Source organism: Telopea speciosissima, chromosome 1, assembly GCF_018873765.1.
Source record: "Telopea speciosissima isolate NSW1024214 ecotype Mountain lineage chromosome 1, Tspe_v1, whole genome shotgun sequence".
Classification (NCBI taxonomy): Eukaryota; Viridiplantae; Streptophyta; class Magnoliopsida; order Proteales; family Proteaceae; genus Telopea; species Telopea speciosissima.
Window position 1 is genome coordinate 16,226,478 of NC_057916.1, and position 22,444 is coordinate 16,248,921.

General features: G+C 40.2%; 1 protein-coding gene and 1 non-coding gene across 3 annotated transcripts; both read left to right on the top strand.

Moving 5' to 3' along the window:
* The first annotated feature begins 3,568 nt into the window (after window positions 1–3,568).
* On the top strand, window positions 3,569–14,200 carry LOC122663497 (trihelix transcription factor ASIL1-like). 2 transcript variants are annotated; one of them, XR_006333168.1, is made up of 3 exons: window positions 3,569–4,737; window positions 4,917–5,022; window positions 13,790–14,200. XR_006333168.1 is itself a non-coding variant. In XM_043859159.1 (2 exons), exons 1-2 carry the CDS (start codon window positions 3,849–3,851, stop codon window positions 13,798–13,800), a joined length of 900 nt encoding a protein of 299 aa, XP_043715094.1. In that variant the 5' UTR covers window positions 3,569–3,848; the 3' UTR covers window positions 13,801–14,153. The 2 variants fall into 2 exon arrangements, 1 of the variants encoding a protein (XP_043715094.1); XM_043859159.1 differs by lacking the exon at window positions 4,917–5,022 and having other exon boundaries at window positions 13,790–14,153.
* A 2,532-nt stretch (window positions 14,201–16,732) lies between these two features.
* On the top strand, window positions 16,733–16,806 carry TRNAI-AAU. The gene has a single exon. It is a non-coding gene; the product is annotated as a tRNA-Ile (tRNA).
* Window positions 16,807–22,444: the final 5,638 nt, after the last annotated feature.

Genomic DNA, 22,444 nt, shown 5'->3' on the forward strand with positions numbered 1-22,444 from the left:
TAAGAGTTGATAATTGGAAGGGGAGATTGCAGCGAGGTTGTAAGCGGAAACAAGGAACTGGGCTTGGATTTGGAGGTCTGAGCTGAGAGAGTGAGAGTTACGGATGCGGTTTAGGGCGTGGCAGACCTAGGGTGAGTGTACTGTTATTCTGGTAAACTTCATAAGAATTCAATCATCATTTCTTCTAAAGTTCACAAATAGAATAACTAAGATTTCATTCACTCTAGTGAAGACCGATTTCCCTATTTTTTCTTCGATTTGAATGATCATCTACATCCAGAAATTGCAGATGAGTTACCTTAGAACCTTGTGTGTGTGTGTGTGTGTGTGTGTGTTTGAGAGAGAGAGACTTTCTTGGTACCTTGTGCAAGAGAGAGGTGGGGGTTTGGAAAAAACTTTATAGAATTGTAGACAAATCACCCATGATTCGGAGTTGGAAGTTGTAGAGAAAGGATTTTCCTCTGGTAATAGTTTACAGGAAAAAAAATTGTTAGTATTATGAGCGACAAAGATAAAAACAAAGAGAGCATAAGAACCTCAACTGCTAGGTTTTTTTTTTTTGGCGCAAGCTAAGGAGGAAGAAGAATCCGCCTGCGAGTCTAAGTTTCCACGAATGAAAATTGCTACTGGCGAGTCTAGGTTTTCAAACCCAATATCAGAAGTTCAGCCAGAGAGAGAAGTGGTATAAAGGGAGAAGGAGAAAGAGACGATGCGAGGAGTAGCGATTGAGATGATGAGAGCTCAAACAGTGAAGTTTGGGGAGTCAGTGCCAGAGATCTAGAGTGACTTCTCGTGGATTTAGGGCTTTCTCGGTTGGTTTTATCGTCTCTAAAAGTGTGAATCCCTTCTAGGAACAACGCGTTAAGGAGGTGATCGGTGAAGCTGGTGCGAGGGTCCTGATTGTAAAAACTCAAGAAGACATCATACTCTCCTAGATGGGAGAAAGAAGAGGTTCTGTAGGTCATCACGGTCGCCATGGACAAAGCACAAGATCAGATGATTGATGATTTTCTACTACCACGAGAGAGAGAGAGAGAGAGAGAGAGAGAGAGAGAGAGAGAGAGAGAGCATCATACTTTCAATCAACAATGGCGATGGAGTAGCAGGAGTGCATAGGTCCAAGGTGAGGAATAGAGTGAAACAGATCTGGCAGTAGAGTCAAGCATTTCATTCGATCGTTAGATTTTTTATTTGCCCTTAAGTTCCATGGAGGTGTTTCGTCCAACTTATGCTTGAGACAAAAACAGGTAGTCGGTTTATTCTTTGGGAACAAAAGAAAGATCCATTTTAGAAAGAACGAAAAAACACGTTCCGTAACAGTTGTAAACGCAACCTAGGATAGATAATCTTTGTATAAAGGGTTTTTATCAAATGCCCCTCTCAAATTACCCATAAGCTCAAATGCACCCCTATTTTTCAAATTTTGTAATACTCTAATCCAGTCCATTAGTCCAGGATATTAGACGTTAGTTTTACGAAATTTAATAATTAAAATGCCCTTATGATAAACCTCTTTATTTCTTCATATTCTTCCCTCTTCTTCCAGCCTTTTCTCCCATGATATGCAAGACCACCCGCTGCTACCCTCCTCCTCCTACTTCTTCTTCCTGCCACCCCACCCCACCCGCCATGCCACTGCGCCCATACGCCCCCACCCTTGCTACACCCCACCCATCCCTACCCTACCCTACCCCTTTCTTCTTCTTCTTCCTGCAATTTCACCAGCCTCTGTAATCCCACCCCCACCCCACCGCCCCAAGACACACACCAGCCCTCCTCCGAACTTACTACATAGAACCCATGTGCCTTCTTCCTTACACAAACCAGCCGTTGTACGCATCAATCATACAAAGATGCATTCTTAGAAGAGTTTTCAAAACCCTAGGAAGATGAGAGAAACCATACATACAACAACATTCGAGTACGTGGAAAAAAGTGGGAGAATTAACCAGATTGAACGAACCTGAATAATTATAAGAAAAGAAAAAAATGGAAGAACTTGAAATCTGCATTGAGGCTACAAGGCTGAAGGGTCGTGGACTACCTGAAGATGAGAGGCCTACAAGTGCCCATTTCGACCTCCAAAACGTTAAATCGGAAGCCAAGTAGGGCTTAGAGCAAAGAGCTCTTTCCATCAGACTGGCCACCAAGTGCAACGAACTCTGGAATGGGGAATTTTTCACTGAAAGGGATTGAAAACTACTTGCAACCGATTGTAAGCCTCGAGCCTTGACTTGAAATCAGAAGCCGAATTCGGTTCTTGATGCTTTCTAGAAACCCACGAAGAGACGTATTTCTGATTTGGGGTTTTGGTTGGTGTCATGAGAAATTTACTTGGGCTTCCCAGTGAGGTTGAACCTTGAATAAACCACACGAGCACACACATGCGCTCGCACCAAAATTGCAGTCACATTCTCATAGATGTTGGGAGAGAAAGAAGAACGAAGAAACATCACCAACTTCTCAGTCGTCCTTTGAGGCTTTGATTGCTGCTTCTGGATCTGGGTGGGGTAGAAGGGATGATTGTAGGGGTAGGGTTGAAGGCGGTTCTGGATATGATTGCAAATTCAAAAGGATGACAACGATCGATGATGAGCTTAAAGATGGAGAGCAGCTAGGGTTGAGTTCAGTAGGGAAGGCACAAAAGCAGACTCTCAACTCCGTTGGTGGAGTTCTAATCAGTGGAATGGTCTTGACTGTGGCATATCCCCTGCTGTTCATATACTTACCCATGCCACCCATGATAGCAAGTTGCGATATCAAGACAATGATTCAATGCACCTTGAACATACTCAGGTTATGAGATAGGGGTTTGGAAGATGAGTTGCAGGAATGAGTGTTCTTTTGCAAAGCACAAATCCCTTTTAACACCTCTCTAACGGTAACATGGGTTAGTGGGGGTAACTTGGTCATTCTATCCTATCAAGGGCAGAATGGTCTAACCATGTAAAAAAAAGCCAGACGTTTAAACATAACGTCCCAGACTAACGGACTAGACTAGAATATTAATAAGTTTGGAAAATAAGCGTGCATTTGAACTTATGGGCAATTTGAGGGCGGAGTTTGATAAAAACCCTTATATAAATGACAGCTCCTTTGGCCAGCCAAGAACGGGGCAGTTCACAGTCCACGGACGGAAGCACTACGGACACAATAACACACAAACAAAACATTGGAGTTCCCAATTCGCCGTTGAGCGGGCCCCACCCACAAAAACAGTAAATCTCAGCCGTTTGGTGTTGCCATCTTTATCTCTCCTCAACAGAATTATGAATAAAACAATCATGACTTCAAATCTCTTTGGCGCCTACCCATAAAATTAAACAAAAGTCTCCAAATTTCAACACGAAGCCACGAAGGATATCACGGCCCACGGGGCTCACGCTTCACGGCGTAGTGTTCCCACCGTAGCGACGCGCAAGCATGACATGTTATGATATGTCTTAGTGCCATGCCCCGGCGATTCATTAATCGGGTTTGGATTCCCTCGATCCGAGATCTCGAGTTTAATCGGAAAATTTAATTGCTTTTGTTCCTTCGGCCCTGCCTTAGTCGGGCCTGGCCGAATTGGGTTTTTTATGATTTGACTCCCTAATAAGAATCCCACCCTGGTGACGCTATCGTCGATCTGCTCAGATCAGATGCACGGCCGACGGCGTTCTTCTGCACCCCTTACCCATTTGGTGGGGACGGAATCGGATGCCTATCCTCTTCACCCCGTTTTAGTCGCCTCCTTCGCTTCCGGCGTACCATAGCATACCACCTAGTACCGACTCCCACTTCCCAACCTTTGCTTTTGCTCCACCACCGACACTGAGGTCATCACTAATCAGAGTCAACAACAGCTCATGAAGGATTCCATGGAGGATCAGGGTGCGCACGCCACCACGCGGTCTCACAATCGCCACCCATCTTTACCTCACAGCAGCGGCGGCGGCGGTGGTCGCGAAGACTGTTGGAGCGAAGGAGCCACCGGAACCCTAATTGAAGCTTGGGGCGACCGTTATCTCCGGCTAAGCCGTGGCAATCTCCGTCAGAAAGACTGGAAGGAGGTCGCTGATTCTGTTAATGGACGTCAGGGAGGCATCAAGCCCCGTAAAACCGATATTCAATGCAAGAACCGTATCGACACCCTGAAGAAAAAATATAAGCTGGAGAAGTCTAAGCCTGGGTCCTCCAGATGGCCATTTTACTCTCGTCTCGATATGCTCGTAGGCACCAATTCCACCTCCTCCAACCTCAACAAAAAGCATACTCCACCGCTGCTGCCGCTACCTGCGCCGCCATCGTTTCTTAAGCCTCCCTCGGTCTCCTTCACAATCAAGCATTGCAAGGATAAGAAAAAACCTAACCCTAACCCTAATACCTCCGTCTATTCCGCTGGCTCTTCGTCAAAGTCGAGGCTCAACTCCGCTGACTCATCTGAGAGCTCTCGTGGTGGTTTGGGAGACGATCGAGATGAGGGTATGTTGTTCAATGGTGGCCTTCGGAAGCATCGGAGGATAGATAGAGATTCTTCGACTGATGCGGTTGCGATTAGGGAATTGGCCAGAGCGATTCTTAAGTTCGGGGAGATTTATGAGAAGGTTGAGAATTCTAAGCAGGAACAGATGATGGAGTTGGAGAGGCAGAGAATGGAGTTCACCAAGGATCTTGAGTTCCAAAGGATGCAAATGTTTATGGAAGCTCAGCTTGAGCTCGAAAAGATGAAGCGCCCCAAGCATGCGTCTATTTCAGGTCAGCTGCAACCCTATCCTATGTTCTTTATCATTGATACTGACTCGGTTGAACACACAATTTTTTGAGCATTGGATTCTTTGTTGTTACTGTGTTGGAGTTGTCATGTGACCGATGTTAGACGTGCATGAATGACCACTATCTATGGCATTCTTGATGAGAACTTCCAATTTCTTCAGATTCTCTACTGTGTTCCTTTCTGCTTTCTCAACTTTAAACCCGAGAAGAATGATAAGAAGGGCTGCAAGTCTCCTTCTTAAGGTTGCAATAAGCGTGCGGACCCAGGTATTCTCATATCCTTGTTTCTGAACTCCAGCACTGCGCTCTCCAAAGAATTATGGACTTGATTTCCTCAATCCCTAGATACCATATCCAATCTTGGTAATACATAAGATAGAAAATCTGTTTTTAGATGTTAGGAATGGAGAAGAAATTTATTTATTTATTTTTTGGTCGGGGAGGTTTGGGTTTGAAAAGAATATTAGAATCTGTTTGAGAGAGGTGCATTCTGTGTGTATATAATGGAATTTGCTTAAGATTTTTAGGGAAGAACTTCATGAAACAAATTATAAGTGGTTTTATCCTTAATTCTCAGTGATTTGGGCTGCATGCTGCAGTTTGTTGTTGTGAGGATGGAATACATTATCCGGAATGATAACATTGTAATGAGGGATGCGGGGGGTGTTGGCATTTTTGCTGCAACTGTTGGGAAAAAGAGATTCACGGAGCTTACTATGAGGGGAGTTTGCTTACATGTTAGAATTTTGGATAAGGGCTGTTGCTTGTCTGAAGAGTACATTAATTGCAGGGCAGTGTTAGTTTGTCTCTTGATTCTTGGGTATCTAATGGATTTCAGTCGAGGTACAGAATCAATGGTCATAAGTGGGAAGCTCTTCTGGTGAAAAGTTCTGTTGAATTTGAGGATATTCCATCCCATATGACATGATGATGACTTGGCCTTGCCGGATGTACCGAATATTTAGAGAATGTTGATTGTTCGACTGTGGTGCTTGGAGAATTCAATTCTGGATATTGGGCCAAAATCTCTTGCTTCATTTAGAACATTACTGTTTGGAACCGGTCAGCATAGCTATGGATCGGGCAGGAACTTGCAAGTAGTATGGATGTATCCTAACTATAACAGATGTCCATGGACTTTGAAGCTTTCAAAATCTGTCTAAGCTTGGCCTAAGCTTCTCAAAATAGAAAGTCTAAAAAATAGAAACCAAATGAAAATAGAAACTAAATCTAACTAAAAGGAAACAAAGGACTGAAATAGAAACTTTAGAAAATAGAGACTTCTAAATAAAAGCTAAGCAACCAAAATAGGAACTCTAACTTTGACAAGGTTTCAAAAATAGAAATTATAAAATATTCTCAAAAAGAGAAACTAGATCTTTGTCAAAAAAGGAAGCTAACTTTATTTTCAATCTTCTAGAAGCTGTCCCATCGATCCTGGAGTGTCTTGTTATCCAAGGCTTCTAGAGTAAAGGCACCATAATCTAAGTTGGGACCCACAACACTGTTCACGTGAACAATACCTCGGGTGCTGTTCATGTGAACAGTAACTTTGTTTTTGAAATCTGTTTTTGTCCTGTTCTTCATGCTTCGATCTGCATCAATGTTTCTATTACAAGAGGGGCTGCCTATTTTAATGGAATAAGTCAGCTTACAAAATTAGAAACTTAAGAAATAGTAACTTCTAAAAATAGAAACCTAATGAAAATAGAAACTAGGTTTTATAGTTCAGCCAACATGCAAGGAACAAAATTAGAAGCTAGTAAATATAGTAACTATTAAAAAGAAAGAAACTAAATTAGAAACTACTAGATTCCTAGACTTAATAATTAAGAAACTATTACAAAAATAGAAACTAAGTTAATAGCAGCTTCTAATAGAATATTCCACCAACTTCCAACAGCTAATCTTCACACCAGCTGTCCATATCAGCCCCCAAATCACTTTTCACATGAATAGTAACTTAGGTACTCTTCATGTGAAGAGACCAAAACACTGTTTACGTGAACAGTATCACAGCCCATATTTTCCTTGTGTGGGGATATTTATTAGAGGATTTTGTGGGCCCATCAAGTGGAGAGATTCTATCCTAATGCTACCATGGTTTAGTTTCTATTTTCAGTTTTAGAAAGTTTATTAGGTAGTTTATAATTTCAGTTTGTTACTATTTTTGTTTTGTTCTCTAAAATAGGAGTTTCTATTTTGAAATAAGGCAGCTAGATTTTTTAGGAAGTTTCTATTTTTGTTGTAAGCTACTTGGTAGCAAGTTACTTTCTATTTTCTATTCACTTGAGGGGCAAGGTATTACTGCCTATATATATAATGGCTCTCAGTAGCCTCCAGACAATTAATGAAGTTGATTATCATTGCTTTGGGCAAGTTTTCTCTTGTCCATGTGTGTGACATGAAGGCTGAGAGAGTCGAAACCTTAGGGCTGCTGAGAGCCGAATCTCCTTATCCCCTTCTCTCTTCTTCTCCTATTTTCTTTCATTGTCTTCTCACCTCAATTGAGCTATACCCCTGCTGTTACTTTGAGACATCAACTGTTTGCTGCTGCTTCAACTGAGAAGATTGGAAATCAATCCAAACAAGTACTGGAGTTGCTGTTGCTGAACAGGGGCCATAAATCCCATCTCCACACCTGCCAGCTGCAATCCTTTCAAGTTCTCTGCTGCCATCGAAGGACCTAAACCCTGCAGCCTTTATTCCATCGAAGGTGATAATTGAAGGACTGTTCCAGATCCCTGAAGAGACCACTTGATCCCAGTTTGAGCCTTTGTGGCTGGCTGGTTTGCTCTACAGCCTCTACCTTCTAATTTCATCATCAACTGAGATCTCCTCAGCTGTTCATCAGATATTCAGATCTGATTCAAACTTGCAGCAAGACATCACCTCCATAGACCCTACAATTGATCCAAACTTGAGCTTCTACTGGTGGCTGGTTTGGCCTGCAGGGCATAATGATGCGGATTCATCATCGAAATAGGCTTATTTCTTGAGGAATAGGTCTAGGGTTGGGTTACATACATGTTGGGCCTTTGATCCCATGAGTTTCTAATCTAATAGGCTACTTTATAGGCGTAAAATATGGGTAAATAGGTTGCATACGGGATTAGCTCCCATACTTAGTTTTATTTCCATACTTAGCTTTTTATTTGGTGTTTAAATTGAACCGGTTCAACCAATGGTTCAATTTAAGTGATTTTATTAGTTTTTCTTTTAGTCGTTTAGTTGGGTTGGATTAGGACTTTTTTTTGGTCTATTTCAGTTTCCTAGTCAGTTTAAGTTGGCTAATAGGTTAGGGATAGGATTAGGCCTTTCCTTTTTAGTGTCTAAGTTTATTTTTGAGTCTTCTACATAAGTTTGTAAGGGAGGCTAGCATTATATACGAATTTGATTAATAAAAACTCAGCTTTATGCTTGCTGCATTTGTTGCTGTTGTTGCTCCTTGAGCGTGTTGCATCTTTGTGGGTTTATCAAGGTGGATCTCCAATCGACTCCTTGCATCGTGAAGATCGGGAGACCCCATTGTTCATCTTCAAAGCTACTGCCATTGAAGATCAGTGTTCAAGTAAGTACTTTACAGTTTCAGCAATCACCCTTCTTCTCCTAATCCTCTAAACCCGGCCCCATCAATCCCCATTGCCAATACTCAATCATTACCACTTTCCTCATCCACCATTAATGCCAAAGATTCATTAGAACCCTAAAACCTGCAACTATTCTTCTTCCCTTCTAGAAGGTCACATGCAAGGTGATTTTCGTGAGAATTCTGCCCAGCCAAATCTAACTGTTAGAACCTGCTAAAGATTTGAACGAATCTTCCTCAAACCCTAAGAGAGGCTCGATTCAAATTTCAGCACCATCCACCCAATCAATTGTTGAAATTACAGTTTTACCCCTCTCTCCTACTCCTACTAGGAAACCTCCATAACTCCAGATTTAACCATCTGATTTAGCTGTAACTTTCAGCATATATTCCCCTCCACCCTACCCACACTCGACTTAAAGCCCTTGCCCTAACTCCACCTCTAAACCCTAGATTCTATCACTTCCCTATTTCCCAAAACCCTAACCCTAGTTGCTGCCCAATTACATCTAAACTACTTCTACCCCTCCAAAACTCATAAAATCTAGTTCATTAGACTCCCCTACACCTGCCCAGCTTTACCATATAAGATACCTATCCATTACCCTAACCCTAACCCTAAACTTGACCTACAACTCCAATTCTGTCCCATTGAACCAGCAGCTCAACAGGTCCTGGATGTCTGGCTCCTAGTAGGTCTCCTACCTATCTAGGACTACATAACATAACCTGCTAATTTTGGTGTTGCTAACTCAACCATTGGAATTGGATGAAACTTTCAGCGGTGTTTTCCCTCCATACAAGCATCCTTCGATCCAACTTTGGTGGTATTCCAATGGCTAGTTTGCCTTAGAACCCTAACCTGCTAATTCTGAGTTTGTTTCTAATTTTGGTTTTGTGGGTTATTTTGGGACTAGTACTTTAGTCTTACATTAAGTGCAATAGCCATTCATTGAGCAAGGTAAATCTAGGGTTTGGTGAGGGTAATGTGGATCATTGAGGACCTGATGCTGTAATCTGTGCAAAAATCATGCTGAATGTGGCTCTGTGGTGGCTAGGGTGGGTGAGAAAAAAGAGTGCAATGCTTAATTGATGCTAAAATAGAAAGTACTTGGAGAAAACAATTAGCTTAGTTCTCAACGATATTTGACATAAATAAGGACCAATACTGGGTTTGATACCAATAAAAACCAGTGCAAGGCACCTTGCAATAAGGCATCTGTCGCCTAGGCCCCATCAAAACCGCCTGGACGCCTAGGCGCTACGCGCCGCCTTGACAACTAAAGCTGAGGACCTTAACAGAAGCTGCAGAAAATGCAAGACAACCCTATTTTAGCTCATTTAAAGCCCATAAAACAATGGACCCATAAATCCAATTCCCTAAAAACAGACTAAAGCCCATAAAGCCAATTACAATTATGGTACTGCTGCTGCAACACAAAACTAGATGACATAGCCCTTCTAACCACTCATACTATTTCATAAGCCCAAACTGATTTACATTAACTTCAACATCGAAAGAGGCCTTTTGTTCACCCACCAAAAATATAGCATGCCAAATGTAGGAAATCAACTCCTTTTCTTATTGTCTTTCATGGACCTCAAATTCCTGTCATCACCATCATGTGGCATAGGGGAGGTGATGCAGATAAAAAGTATTGGTGGGCTTATTTTAGAGTATTACCCTTGGGTTGGGTTTTATACATGTTGGGCCTTTGGTCCAGTTATTATTTATTGTAATGGGCCTAAAATATTGTTAGGAGGTTGGAATACTGGAGTTACTTCATTAGTTTGGTTAGAGTCATTATTTGGGTCAGTTTCCTTCATTATTTCAGTTTCCTATTCAGTTTATGTTACCTTATCAGTTCAGGATTGGTTTAGATCTTTCCTCTTTTGAGTTTAAGTCTGTTTTTGAGTCCTTTATATAAGTTTGTAAAAGCGGCTACAGCCCTGTACCTGAATTTGAATGAAGAAGAAGCTTTCAGCTCAATTAGTCTGCGTATTTCAGGCTGGCTTAGTGGTGTTCTGAGTCCTGCATCTGTGAATTCAGATGTGATTCTTCTGTGGATTCAGCAAGGCAATCAGGTGGATTCCTGAATTTGAATGAAGAGGAAGCTTTCAGTCCAATTAATCTACGTATTTCAGGCTGGCTTAGTGGTGTTCTGAGTGCTGCATCTGTGAATTCAGATGTGATTCTTGCTGTGGATTCAACAAGGCAATCAGGTGGATTCCTGACTTCTGTTTCCTGCACTTAACTCCTATCAAGTGATCAGGTCAGCATATATCTTTTTTTTCTGTTATTTCTTTCCTATTTTATTTTATTCCAGATTTGAGATTTTCTCCACGAATACTCCATAGACTTCAAACCTGATCATACATACAATAACCGCACCACATGCTTTACTGATATACGGTTTCAAATTTCAATTCCTGTTTTCTTATTATCCTACTTCAGGTTGGATTTTCAGTTTCAGCCTATTTAGAGTCTAAATATCAGATTTTGTTTATTATTTCAGATCATAGTTATCAAGGCGACGCTATGGCGTCCAGACTCCTTGGTCGCCTTGGGCGCCATGGCGAGCGCCTTGCCTCCATGGCGGTGTCACCTTGCTTTTTGACCCTCTAAAACGCCATGGTCGCCTTCCCGCCTTCATAACTGTGTTTCAGATTGATATTACTGATGTATGATTGATATTCTGATCCTTTGTTGATTGCTGGTCTGAATCTTTATAACTCTGACTTTGTTGTTGTGCTGGAACCGTAAATTCAAGAATTTTATTGTCAATAGTATAATGGTGGAGGGTGGTAGGGAAGAAGGAAAGAGTTGCAGGAGAGAGGGGAAAATCACATTAGAAGAAAAAAGGGGGGGGGGGGGGGGAGAGAAGGAGATCGCACAAGCCACAGCCACACGGGCACTTCAAAGTCAACTTTCAATTCATTCTCAAATCTGTCCAATTTATTGGGTTACAAGTTTATTTATCAAAGTTTCCTAATTGAAGTCTAAAACAGAAATAGAACTAAACTCTATCTCCTACTTCTTTCTTAAAACTTAGACTAATAAAAATAGAAACTCAATAAAATTCAAATTAGAAATTACCCTACATGTCTATAGCTACCCAAAATAAAAGATTACATATCTTTCCCAGATAAAAGATTACAAATCCTAAATATCCTACCGAACCAGAACAAGGTTGGACCTAGTTCATCTTGGTTTGGGTCGGTCCAAGGTAGTGCACCTGCATCATATAATCCCATAACTCCAGATCTGACCATCAGATATCGGTTAGATTTTTGAGGAGTTATTCCTATCTATTTTCGACCAGCTTTCTGTCTAGATCAGAATCTTTGTTTGAATGTTATTCATTTCTTACTGATTTCTGGTTCTTCATTTCACTGCCATTCTGGTTTGTTTGGATTTCTGAAACCTAATTGTAACAGTATCAAACCCTAATAAAACAACAATCAAAAGAGAATGCAAAAAAAATTAAAAAAGGGCGTACCCAGTGCACAAGCCTCCTGTCACTGCGGGGTCTGGGAAGGGTCATAATGTATGCAACCCTACCCCTGCTAGGTCGCAATGGAGCAACCTTGCCGTTGCAAGGTGTCAAATGCCACTTTCCATGAAATAAATTCTTGGGAAATGCCAGTAATCCGACTTTAAAATCTCTTCAGTGATGCACGCTGCTGGGATTGTTGTCCATATGGTAGGCCTCACATCCATACATGTATGGGAACCAATGAAGAAATGAATCCAAATCATTGTGAATGCTTGTGACGCACATGGCACACTCTTGGCTTTTATAGCTCTGTTTCTTGGATGTAGTATTGACAATTTTTAGGTGAAAAATTAATTAATTATTACTTATCCAAAAATTTACTTAGTTGTTGATAAATAGATAGATATATCACATATGTACAAATCTAAATTTTTTAAGTGATTAGGACATGAGAGCCTATTGTCCTGGAGTATGCATATGCAAATTTAATGAAATATACACTCTTTTAAAACCTTTATCTTATCCATAACCGCCATAGGTTTCATCCAGCTGTTATCATGTATGTTGTGATTTTTTTTTCCAATATTTATTATGCATTAAAAAAAGAGGATAAATTTTACCTTACACATGGCAATGATTGTGTTTATGTAGGTGTCACATAAACATAACCCCTTACTTTACTGAAAGTATTTTATGTTAAAGCAAAAGGAGCAAAGATTCAAATCATTTCTATACTTATTGTATTTTCAGTTAAATAAAAAATTCGAAACTACCGTAGAAGTGTTTCAACAGTGAAGAATAGGTTTCTTAGTGGTAAGGAAAATAAAGAAGCCAGCGTATAGATGGGTGCCAAGTATCACACACATTACCAACCAAACGCTTGTGCTAGGGAACCCTTTTACCATTGGAAACTGATTGACTAATGTGGATTTTGAAATGAATAATGGTTTGTCCAAATCAGCTGTTTAAACCAAATACAGATGATGCTTCGAATTGAAATGAGCTCATTCACCAGTTAGGACCTTGATTGTGCTTAGTTTCTTTGCAGTAATAATAATGATATTATTATTATTATTATTATTTGGGGTGGGGTAATGGAATCGGGGTTTTTAGACTTGGGATTGGATTGGCCGATCCAGATCAGAATCGCCAATTGACAATCTGACTATCTGAGTCATGGGGCGACACGGTATGTGTATGACAGATCAGACGGATTGGACGATCCAAGAGCCCTTTTGTCAGCCTGCAACACGAACAGCGAACCCACGATGTATTTTTTGGTGAGGAAAGACATGCATAGCTTAGGCCTTGTATCAAGTATGACCTTGAATGGAGCTGATTGGAAGGTAAGGATCCATGTAGCTGACCCCATTTAGTTGGAATAAGGCTGAGTTGTTGTTCTTTGTAGTTATTATCACTCCTTTTGCTCCCAAACTGCTTAATTGAGTTTGTATTGGGCTGATCTATTAACATTTTGCCTCCAAATGATGAAAAAAAATTCAAATTTTTTGGAGATCCAATCAAGGACCCAACAAGGTGTTTGGAGGTCATCTATAACTGGGTAAAGTAAAGATTTTTAACGACTTTTGATCGGATGTCGAATCAGGCAATCCATATTGGGATCGCTTGTGGCTGATCCAATCTGTGATGCCGAGTTTTAAATCCTTGGGTAGTATACTCTTCATTGTATTCCGCTGCATTTGATTCCATGCATCCTTCTACTGCAACTTTCTTCTTCAAGTTGATTTAAAGCATGTTACATTCTTCTGTGTTTAGGTGTCTAGTGTTTTTTTTTTTCCCTATACATTTTCAGTGAAATCACTTGTTCGTAGGTTTAAGTATGTTTAAAAGAAAATAAACCTGGTCATATGAGTTGCTTGATGCTTTCCCTAATGCTGCTTTCTGATCCTGATTGTCCATTCAGAGTCTAATAGGCATGTTCTGACAGGGAAGTTGTAGTTGGAGATAGCTTGAGATTGACCACCTTGGTAGGTGAGGATGACATGCCAGGCGACCATTCATGAGCAATGTCTCTTGAGGTAGATCTTAACCTGAAGGATAGTACATAGTGTCTGTGAAATATTATCTGTAGTTTTTGAATTATTTGAGATGACATGCTTATATGATATACTTGTACATGCGTCTTAATTACCGTAGGGGATCTCTTTTTCTCTGATTTTGAGTAAGTTTTTTTTATTGCTACTTTGTGTCAATTTGTTGATACATCAATGTCAAGCATCTAAGTAGTGATGTTGCGGGAACTTCTGGTCTTTCAAGTTGATTTACTGACGGGAGTATTAAGCTGGATCATGCAGCATCTTGGTAACCAAAAAGCTACTCATGGTCGTTTGCTTGGAAATTTTTTATCTTTCATGTTACTGGAATGTGATTTCATGTTATCATGAGATCTGCACAGCACCCCAGATGAAGCATTTCCCCCCTTTCAGCTCATAGCTTGGTTAATGGTAGTTGGATTGGTTTATGTTGAATGTTGAGGAAGTGTGCTACTTTTCCTTGTAATACCTTTTCAAAATCAAAACTGAAGTTTCAATTACCTGCATTGCCAGGCAATTGTGGCTGAATTGCTTATTAACTCTGGTGAATGAAAACTATTGTATAGAGGAAACTTTCCCACGAAAAAAAATACAATTCTGTAATAAACACAAAAACGTGCTATTGTAACCAAAATTTCAACTAAATTCGCTGCGGTCGTAGCTTAGTGGATTCCTTTGGTCAGTTTGTTGCTTGTTGCTGCATAGACCTGGGATTGAGCGCCATGCATAATATATCTAGTGGATGGTGTAGGATAACTTAATGATGTTCTTGGTTGACTGAAAAGATCTTGATATGTATATTGGCAAGAGAACATTACCTGGTCGCATGGCCCTTGCACCAGTACGGGGCCAATGGGAGCATACACGGAAGGTGGGATTTCTGCCTTTCCATGGAGGTGGGGTGGTCATTTCACACCCGTGTCTAGGTGTAAGAGCCACACGATCAGACATCGATCTCTTGCCCAATGGGTGCTTGCACAAAAACATCAACTAGGGTGGAATATACACCTTTTATGGGGTGGGGTGGTCATTTTGCCTCATAATCAGGAGCCATGCTAATGGACAGGCCTTCCCATATATATAATTTATATATTTTTGTAGGAAAGTTTGGAAAGAAAACATTTCAGTCGCAGTGACCTCAATATCCAATTATTAATATGGTATCAATATTCGATTATTTTGGGGGGAGGGGGGGGGGTTGGTTGTGTTTGATTTCAATGATGTAAATGCAGCGTCAGAAAATGTAGATTGGAACATGCAATATGGAAAATATGAACAGAGGTATTGATTATGAAAATCAAGTTTTGCACATGAAAATGCCTCGTACTGCACATTGTAGTTTCTATTTTCCACCAATAGCCACATACATCTGAAGTATATGAATGTGCATTTCAGTTATTGAAACTATATACGTTTTCTAGTCAGACACTTTGATTTCTAACTCTTTATTTGCTTACTTATTTTAAGCCACATGGGGTTGACATCTAAGGGATAGATAGGCGGACCTTTTGAACAAGTCACATGTCAAATTTGATGGTTCAACTTAATCGTATGATATTTTTTTATAAAACTCTTTTAAGAGGATTATTTCAAACCATCTTCTAAAGTTCTCTTTGCCATGTGTAATAACTGACATGGATTGATATGGACAAGTTATTTGGCCCTTTCAGTGGCAAGATAGGTATTCCGAAGGCCTTTATGTCATCTTTCAGGGGTGTGGTTCTGTTCTTGGTTCTAATCTATCAGTGAAAGTCTATACTCTATACTGTGCCTATTTTCTCTGTAACTCATTAGTCATCCATAAAATCAAGCCTTCAACTATAAATAAAGCTATGATTAACAAGCCATGCTTGTGTCCGCAGACTTTACTGGGAAGTGGAAATCACTGTTTTTAGAATCTTGGGTCTTGTGGGATTCATAGACAAGTATGATTAGAACAGGTCCCACTTTGAAAGTGATTTTCTTAATTACCCTTTATTGGATGCCCTGTGGTAGAGCAAGCTGCCGTGAAGGACTTACTAAGCCAATAATTCATGTTCATTACCCAATTACCATAGTATCTCCATCGATGGCAATGGATGATGGGCCGAACCTGAACAATGTCACACAAATTTAGAGAGAAGAAAATGTACAGGACCATGGCATTGTAAAAGGAACTCCGACCGAAACGAATGCTGCTCTCATGCTTTACCTCATCAAGCAATATAAAATCAGGGAGAGGATATGGAGGAAGAAGGTGTCGGGTGTAATGGGCAAGATGAGCTCTGGCATTGGAGTTGAAACTTTGGTTTTCTAAGATTGTAATCACACCAATGCAACTGTAGACAGGGTCTTTGAGCCTCAGCACTGCTTCGTAAGCCAGTGAATGTACAGTGTCTATACGTTGCTGCTCCGGCACCTCTGGGAGGATCTTGCTAACGTTGCACGCTCTAGAAACCTTGTGGACTTTTGCAAACTTGTGTGATTCGTCGGAGCTGAAGTAAGGACCAAAGATACAACTGGGACTGGTTTCCCTCTTTAGGAGGATCCGGATTGTCTACTGCGTGCTGCCTCAACTGCGCTGTGTTGTGCAGACACATGGATGCGTGTAATGACCACCTTACCCCTAACTGGGCAAGACACTTGATCAGAGGTATGACGGTCATTGCGAGCAGTCTTGTGTCTACTGCGTGTTGCCCCAACTGCGCCGTGTAATGAGCGCCTTCCCACCTCTCCGCCTTTTCATACTCCTATTCCTTCATCCACCCACCACCACCTCATTATAATTTTTTTTATATGTGAAAAAATGATAAAATTATAATATGGAATATAAATAAGTTAGAATATTTAATCATCTTGGCCTATTAGCTCAGTTGGTTAGAGCGTCGTGCTAATAACGCGAAGGTCGCAGGTTCGAGACCTGCATAGGCCATTTATTTTGTTATTTGACATTTATTATGATTCATTTTACTTTATAGGAAAAAATTCTCCGAGCCTTCACTAGCACCTCTCTCTCACGATATGACCTTGATGTCCTCCTGTATGATACCTTTTTTCTCGTGCCTCATTGGTTTCTTTGACGATTAGATACCTTCTTGGAAGAGTCAATATTTCCAGACCATATATTTCTCATTCACGATTCTTTTTCTTTTTCTTTTTGGTGCAATTCAAGGGCCGAATGGCCATCATGGCCCCACAAGGAGGCAAGAGGGGACCCACAGGGGGGTCAAATATGGTACCAACAGGCTCCACTTCTTGGAAAGCAATTAAATGTGGACTAGGTGTCGCTGAGGAGACTTGAACCACCGATCAATCTCCCGATGTTGTTTCTCCAAAGGAGCAGCAAACCAATAGGGCAAGCCTTTGTGATGCAGATTCGTCACCGAAATGGGCTTATTTCTTTAGAAATAAGTCTAGGGTTGGGTTATATGTATGTTGGGCCTTTGATCCCATGGGTTTTCTATGTAATATGCCACTTTTATGGGCCTAAAAGAGGGGTACATTGGTTGCATACGGGATTAGCCCAATATTTAATCTATTTTTATGTTTTTAATTGAACCGGTTTAAATTGGTTGCATCTAATTGGTTCAATTGGTCTAATTTAAGTGAAGTGATCCTATTGGCTAAGAGGTTCTTATATCCTATTGGCTAGTAGGGAATCTTCTTTATTTTAAGTAGTTTAAGTTGTTTTTAAGTCATTAGGACTCTATTTTGAGTCTATTTTAGTTTCCTAGTCAGTTTAAGTTACATAATAGGTTAGGAATTGGGTTAGGGCTTTCCTTTTTAGAGTAAAAGTCTATTTTTGAGTCTTTTATATAAGGTTGTAAGGGGGCAAAGCCTTGAAGACGAATTTGATTAATGAAACGCTTTTTGTTTCTTGCCATAGTTCTTCGCCGCTCTGTTGAGTGTTGCTCGTTGAGTGTGCATCCTTGTGGTTCTATCAAGGTGGAAAGGTGGTGGAATCCGGTTGACTCCTTACGCCATGACGGTGGGAGGATCTTTCTTGAAGGTGGCTTCATCCTTCAACCATTCAAACTGCTGTTAGAGGATTCGAGAGTGAGTTTGAATTTATTATTTTCTGTTTATCCTTTCTTCCCTTCCCCAATCAATTCCTTTTCTCGTCTGTCCTATTTTCATAAACCCTAGAAGACTCTAAACTCGATTCGAACTGCTCCTCCATTGGAATCGATCGGATTTGGACCATAACTTCCCGCATCACCATCTCCACTCGACCCTAGCTGCTGCTCATTCGTCCATCCAAACCCTAAGATCCCTCTTCTCCATTGACCCTAAAAACCCTAATTTTTTGGGACACATTCAGCCATCGAAACCTTCCATATTGCAACCGAATCTTCCCCTAGCCCCTCTAAGTCGACCTTAACCCCCGCCCCTAAATCCTACTTTAAACCATAATTTTAGTTGTTTACCTTATTTACAAAACCCGAAACCTAACCCTAATTTCTGCAGGAAATTAAAACTTATTCAAATCCAGATATTTTTATACCATAATGACCCTCTAAACCTGCAGATTAAAACCCTATAAACCCCATTCCCAAATTCCCATCCTAAACCCTAATTTTGCCCTAAAACAGCCCCTAATCAGCCCTAAACAGCAGGCTTACCCTAAGCTTGGTTCTACTTGGTTCCTAGTGGGATTAATTCCTATTCTAGGACTACATTACTTTGATCGACCATTCACGATTCCAGATATCACAGATTGACCAACTCAACTCTACCCGCCATGGATAGAAACTTACCCTTCCAGCCTTGCAACCGGCCTTTGATCCTGTCCATTAATGGGAGCAAAGAGTCTTTCTTCACCCTTCCTTTAAAAATCTCTACCCTCAAATAACGAGTGGGCAAGCTACAGCTTGGGATGCCCAAATAACAATGTTTTCAATGAATAGCTACTCTCCCAAAAAGAGCTTACTTTTATCAAGATTTATTTGTTGGCCCGAATAATCTTGATATAACTCAAGAAAAGAATGCAAATGCCTAACATATTTGAAAGTAGCATTCATATGTCATTTGCAAGCAAAAGGTGAATGGGAACCTGGCTGCCACGAGGACCTAGAAGGGCCTTTATTTTGCTATCCTTCAAAAGCCGCTTCAAACTTCTACAGAGAACTTCTTCTGCTATTATGAATAAAATTGAGAGAGAGGATCACCTTGATGAAGGCCCCGTTGAAGATCAAAGAAACCTACTGGTCCTCCATTAAGAAGGACATAGATTTTTGTAGTGGATAGCATTTGGTTCAACCACCCAATCAGTTTGTGGCTGAAACCAAATTTAATTAGGATAGAAAATAAAAAAGTCCACAATAAGGAGTCGTACGCTTTCTGAACGTCGAACTTAATTCCCATGCCACCACATCTAATAGAGGAACTCATCAGATTCACCAGTTCCGATGCCATACTAATATTTTCAGATATTACCTTCCCTTTTTGAAAGGCCTTTTGTTCCTCTGAGATCAGCCTAGGCAGTAATACAGAGATTCTAGATGCAAGGATTTTTGAGATTGTCTTCCCAAAAATATTCCCCATGGAGATGGGTCTAAACCTGTCGAGAGACATAGCATCTTCTATTTTTGGGATAAGACATATGAAATGGTTATTACACCCCTTCGGCGTTCTCCCAGAGATAAAAAATGATTTTACTGTCTTGCAAAAATCCTCTTCAACAATATTCCTACACTTCTAAATAAAGCACCAGAGAAACCGTCTGGACCATGTGAACTATCGGGATCGAGATCCCAAACTGCCCTTTTGATTTCCTCGTTAGATGGATTTGCTTCCAAACTAAGGTTGTCCACTTGGTCCACAGTTATTGGAATATAAGATAAAAAATGAGGGTGATCCGCTTGGGTAACTACCTCATGAAAATTCTCGAAATACTCCACCACATGCATTCCTAATTACGACTGATCTGAAATAACTATGCCATCTTGCTTTTTCAACATTCAAAGGGTAATTTACACATATCATCCCTGAGATTTGACAAAAGGATAATTTTACCCCCCAGTTTTGAAAAATTCTGCGTGTCCCCCTGAGGTTTGCAAACAGTAACAAATAAGCCCATTCCGTCAGTTCATGACTAACCGTGTTAAAAATAAGAAAAATAAGAGGTGAACTGACAAAATTACCCTTGCAAAAAAAGAAAAACAAAAACAAAAAACTGCAACTGATCTTCCCCAATTCGATTGAGGAAGATGAGTTGCAGGTTTCAAAACCCTTTCAACCCTTAAGGAATTTAGGGTTTCAAATTGGGAAAAAATCCTAAATCAAAACCCTTTTGCGCACCTGAGATATTCACTGCCATTGATTCCTCCCTCAGCAATGCAGGCTCACCAGCCTTGCTATTGACTTCCCTCGCCTTCTCGGCTGCAAAAACCCCCACCGCTACACAACCAGACAACGATGTATCAGAATCGAAGAAGAAGAAGAGGAGGGGATGAACCTACTTGAATGGCTTCTCAGATTCTTCTTCTCACCTCCACAAATCCCATCTTCCGCTTTGTGCCGTCAAACCTTCATCGTATTCAAACCCGCCAGAAGAACACAATTGCAAAATAAACCTACAATTTTCATTCGTAAAAATCCAAATTAATTATTGGATAAAAACTGAAATAATAAAAAATGGGTTTGTGAAATCAAGGCAGGATTTTTTTTTTTTACCAATTTTGGTGAGACAATTGACCCAGCGAGGAATCGGTTTTGCCGTCAATCTGAGGCAAGCGTCGTTGCAGAAGTGACTACAGTTCTTGGTTATGAGATTGTAAGTGTTGCCTGTGTATTCTTCCTCCAGCTTCCCCATCAATGCTCGAACCTCTTTGGGACCTAAATCTGTTCTCCCAATTAGGATCGATTTCCTAAAAGCGAATCCAAGGCATTGCTTCGGTTCACCTTCGAAGATTCCCGTAGTTGGAAAATCATGCGCCCCACATGCATATTCCACTTCATGAACTAAACACACAAAAATCAAAACTGAAACTTTTAAACCCACTAGATCTGGATTAGACAGGGGGAAAATAACCCAAAAAAAACCCCATGAAGTGGAGGTGAGAAGAAGAATCCGAGAAGTCATTCAAGTAGGTTTGTGCCCTCCTCTTCTTTTTCTTTAATTCTGATACATCGTCGTCGAGTTTTGTAATCAAAAGTGATAATATCTTTCTCGCCTGGAGTATCTCAGGTGCGCAAAAGGGTTTTGATTTGGGATTTTTTCCCAATTTAAAACCCTAAATTCCTTAAGGTTTAAAAGGGTTTTGAAACCTGCAACTCATCTTCCCCAATCGATTTGGGGAAGATGACTTGCAGGTTTTTTTTTTTTTTTTTTTTTTTTTTGGCAAGGGCAATTTTGTCAGTTCACCTCTTATTTTTAACATTATTAGTCATGAACTGACGGAATGGGCTTATTTGTTACCGTTTGTAAACCTCAGGGTACGCAGAATTTTTCAAAACTGGGGGTGAAATTATCCTTTCGTCAAACCTCAGGGGTGGTATGTGTAAATTACCCACATTTAAATGCTATTTCTTGCTCATTTCACCTTGGTGGAGAGGTGAAAACAATCTTGAATTTCTGTCACTGTCCAATCTCCATTAATTTCAGCCTTGCTTTTACCTTCCAAAGTGTAGCCTGGAGTTCTTGGGCCTTTAAAAGAACAGTTTTTGCATCAGCCTCTTGATTAAATAAATCATCATCCATGCATGTAGCCTTTATCGACCCTTGAACAACATCTAGATGTGCTCTTGCTTGATCCACAACATCATTCAAATTTGGGAAGACTGATCTGGCCCAACCACGCAATTATATAGGTTTTAATTGCTTGAGTTTTTGATTTAGGAAAAAAGCAGCTGAACCAATGATCTCCTCACCCCAAGCATCTCTGACCAACTGATCAAAATCGTCGTTTTCCATCCAAAATTTATGAAAACAAAAAAGACAGTTTGTGGGTTTTACCAGAGACTCCAAAGAGATCAGCAATGGTGCATGGTCAGATGAAATACGAGGCAACACCTTCTATGCACAGTCTTAACTCCTCCTTTATTTATGCAATAATATAGATATCTTTTTTAGTAGTTTTTCAAAACCTTTATACATGTCGTTGTAATGCTAAAATTTTCATAAATAGGAATTCTCTTAAAGTCCCTTATTTATACCGTTATAATGTTAATTTAGGATTTTCAAAATAATAAATTATTTAGATATGTTGTTTTACTTGCCAAATATTTTCAAAACATTTAACTAAATTCCCTATATATGTTGTTATGCTGTCCAAATGAAATATATGTATCGTGATTACTAACCCTAGCCCAAAAAAAATATTTTTGGGGAATTTTGTTAGACACATGGTCATTGTCAACGGATTCCTCTAATCATCATATTAAATAAGTTAACTCATGAAAAGCCCAAATCCATGCTCAGATTCTAAGATGCTTCACTTTACCGACAAATAAGACCAAAAAGGGATCTTTTACCACAGATTTACGATCATGGTATTTCTTACATTTTCGGACTTCCACATGAGGTATGTAGGCTTATATTATTAAATTTTCAGTACCTTTTCATGCAT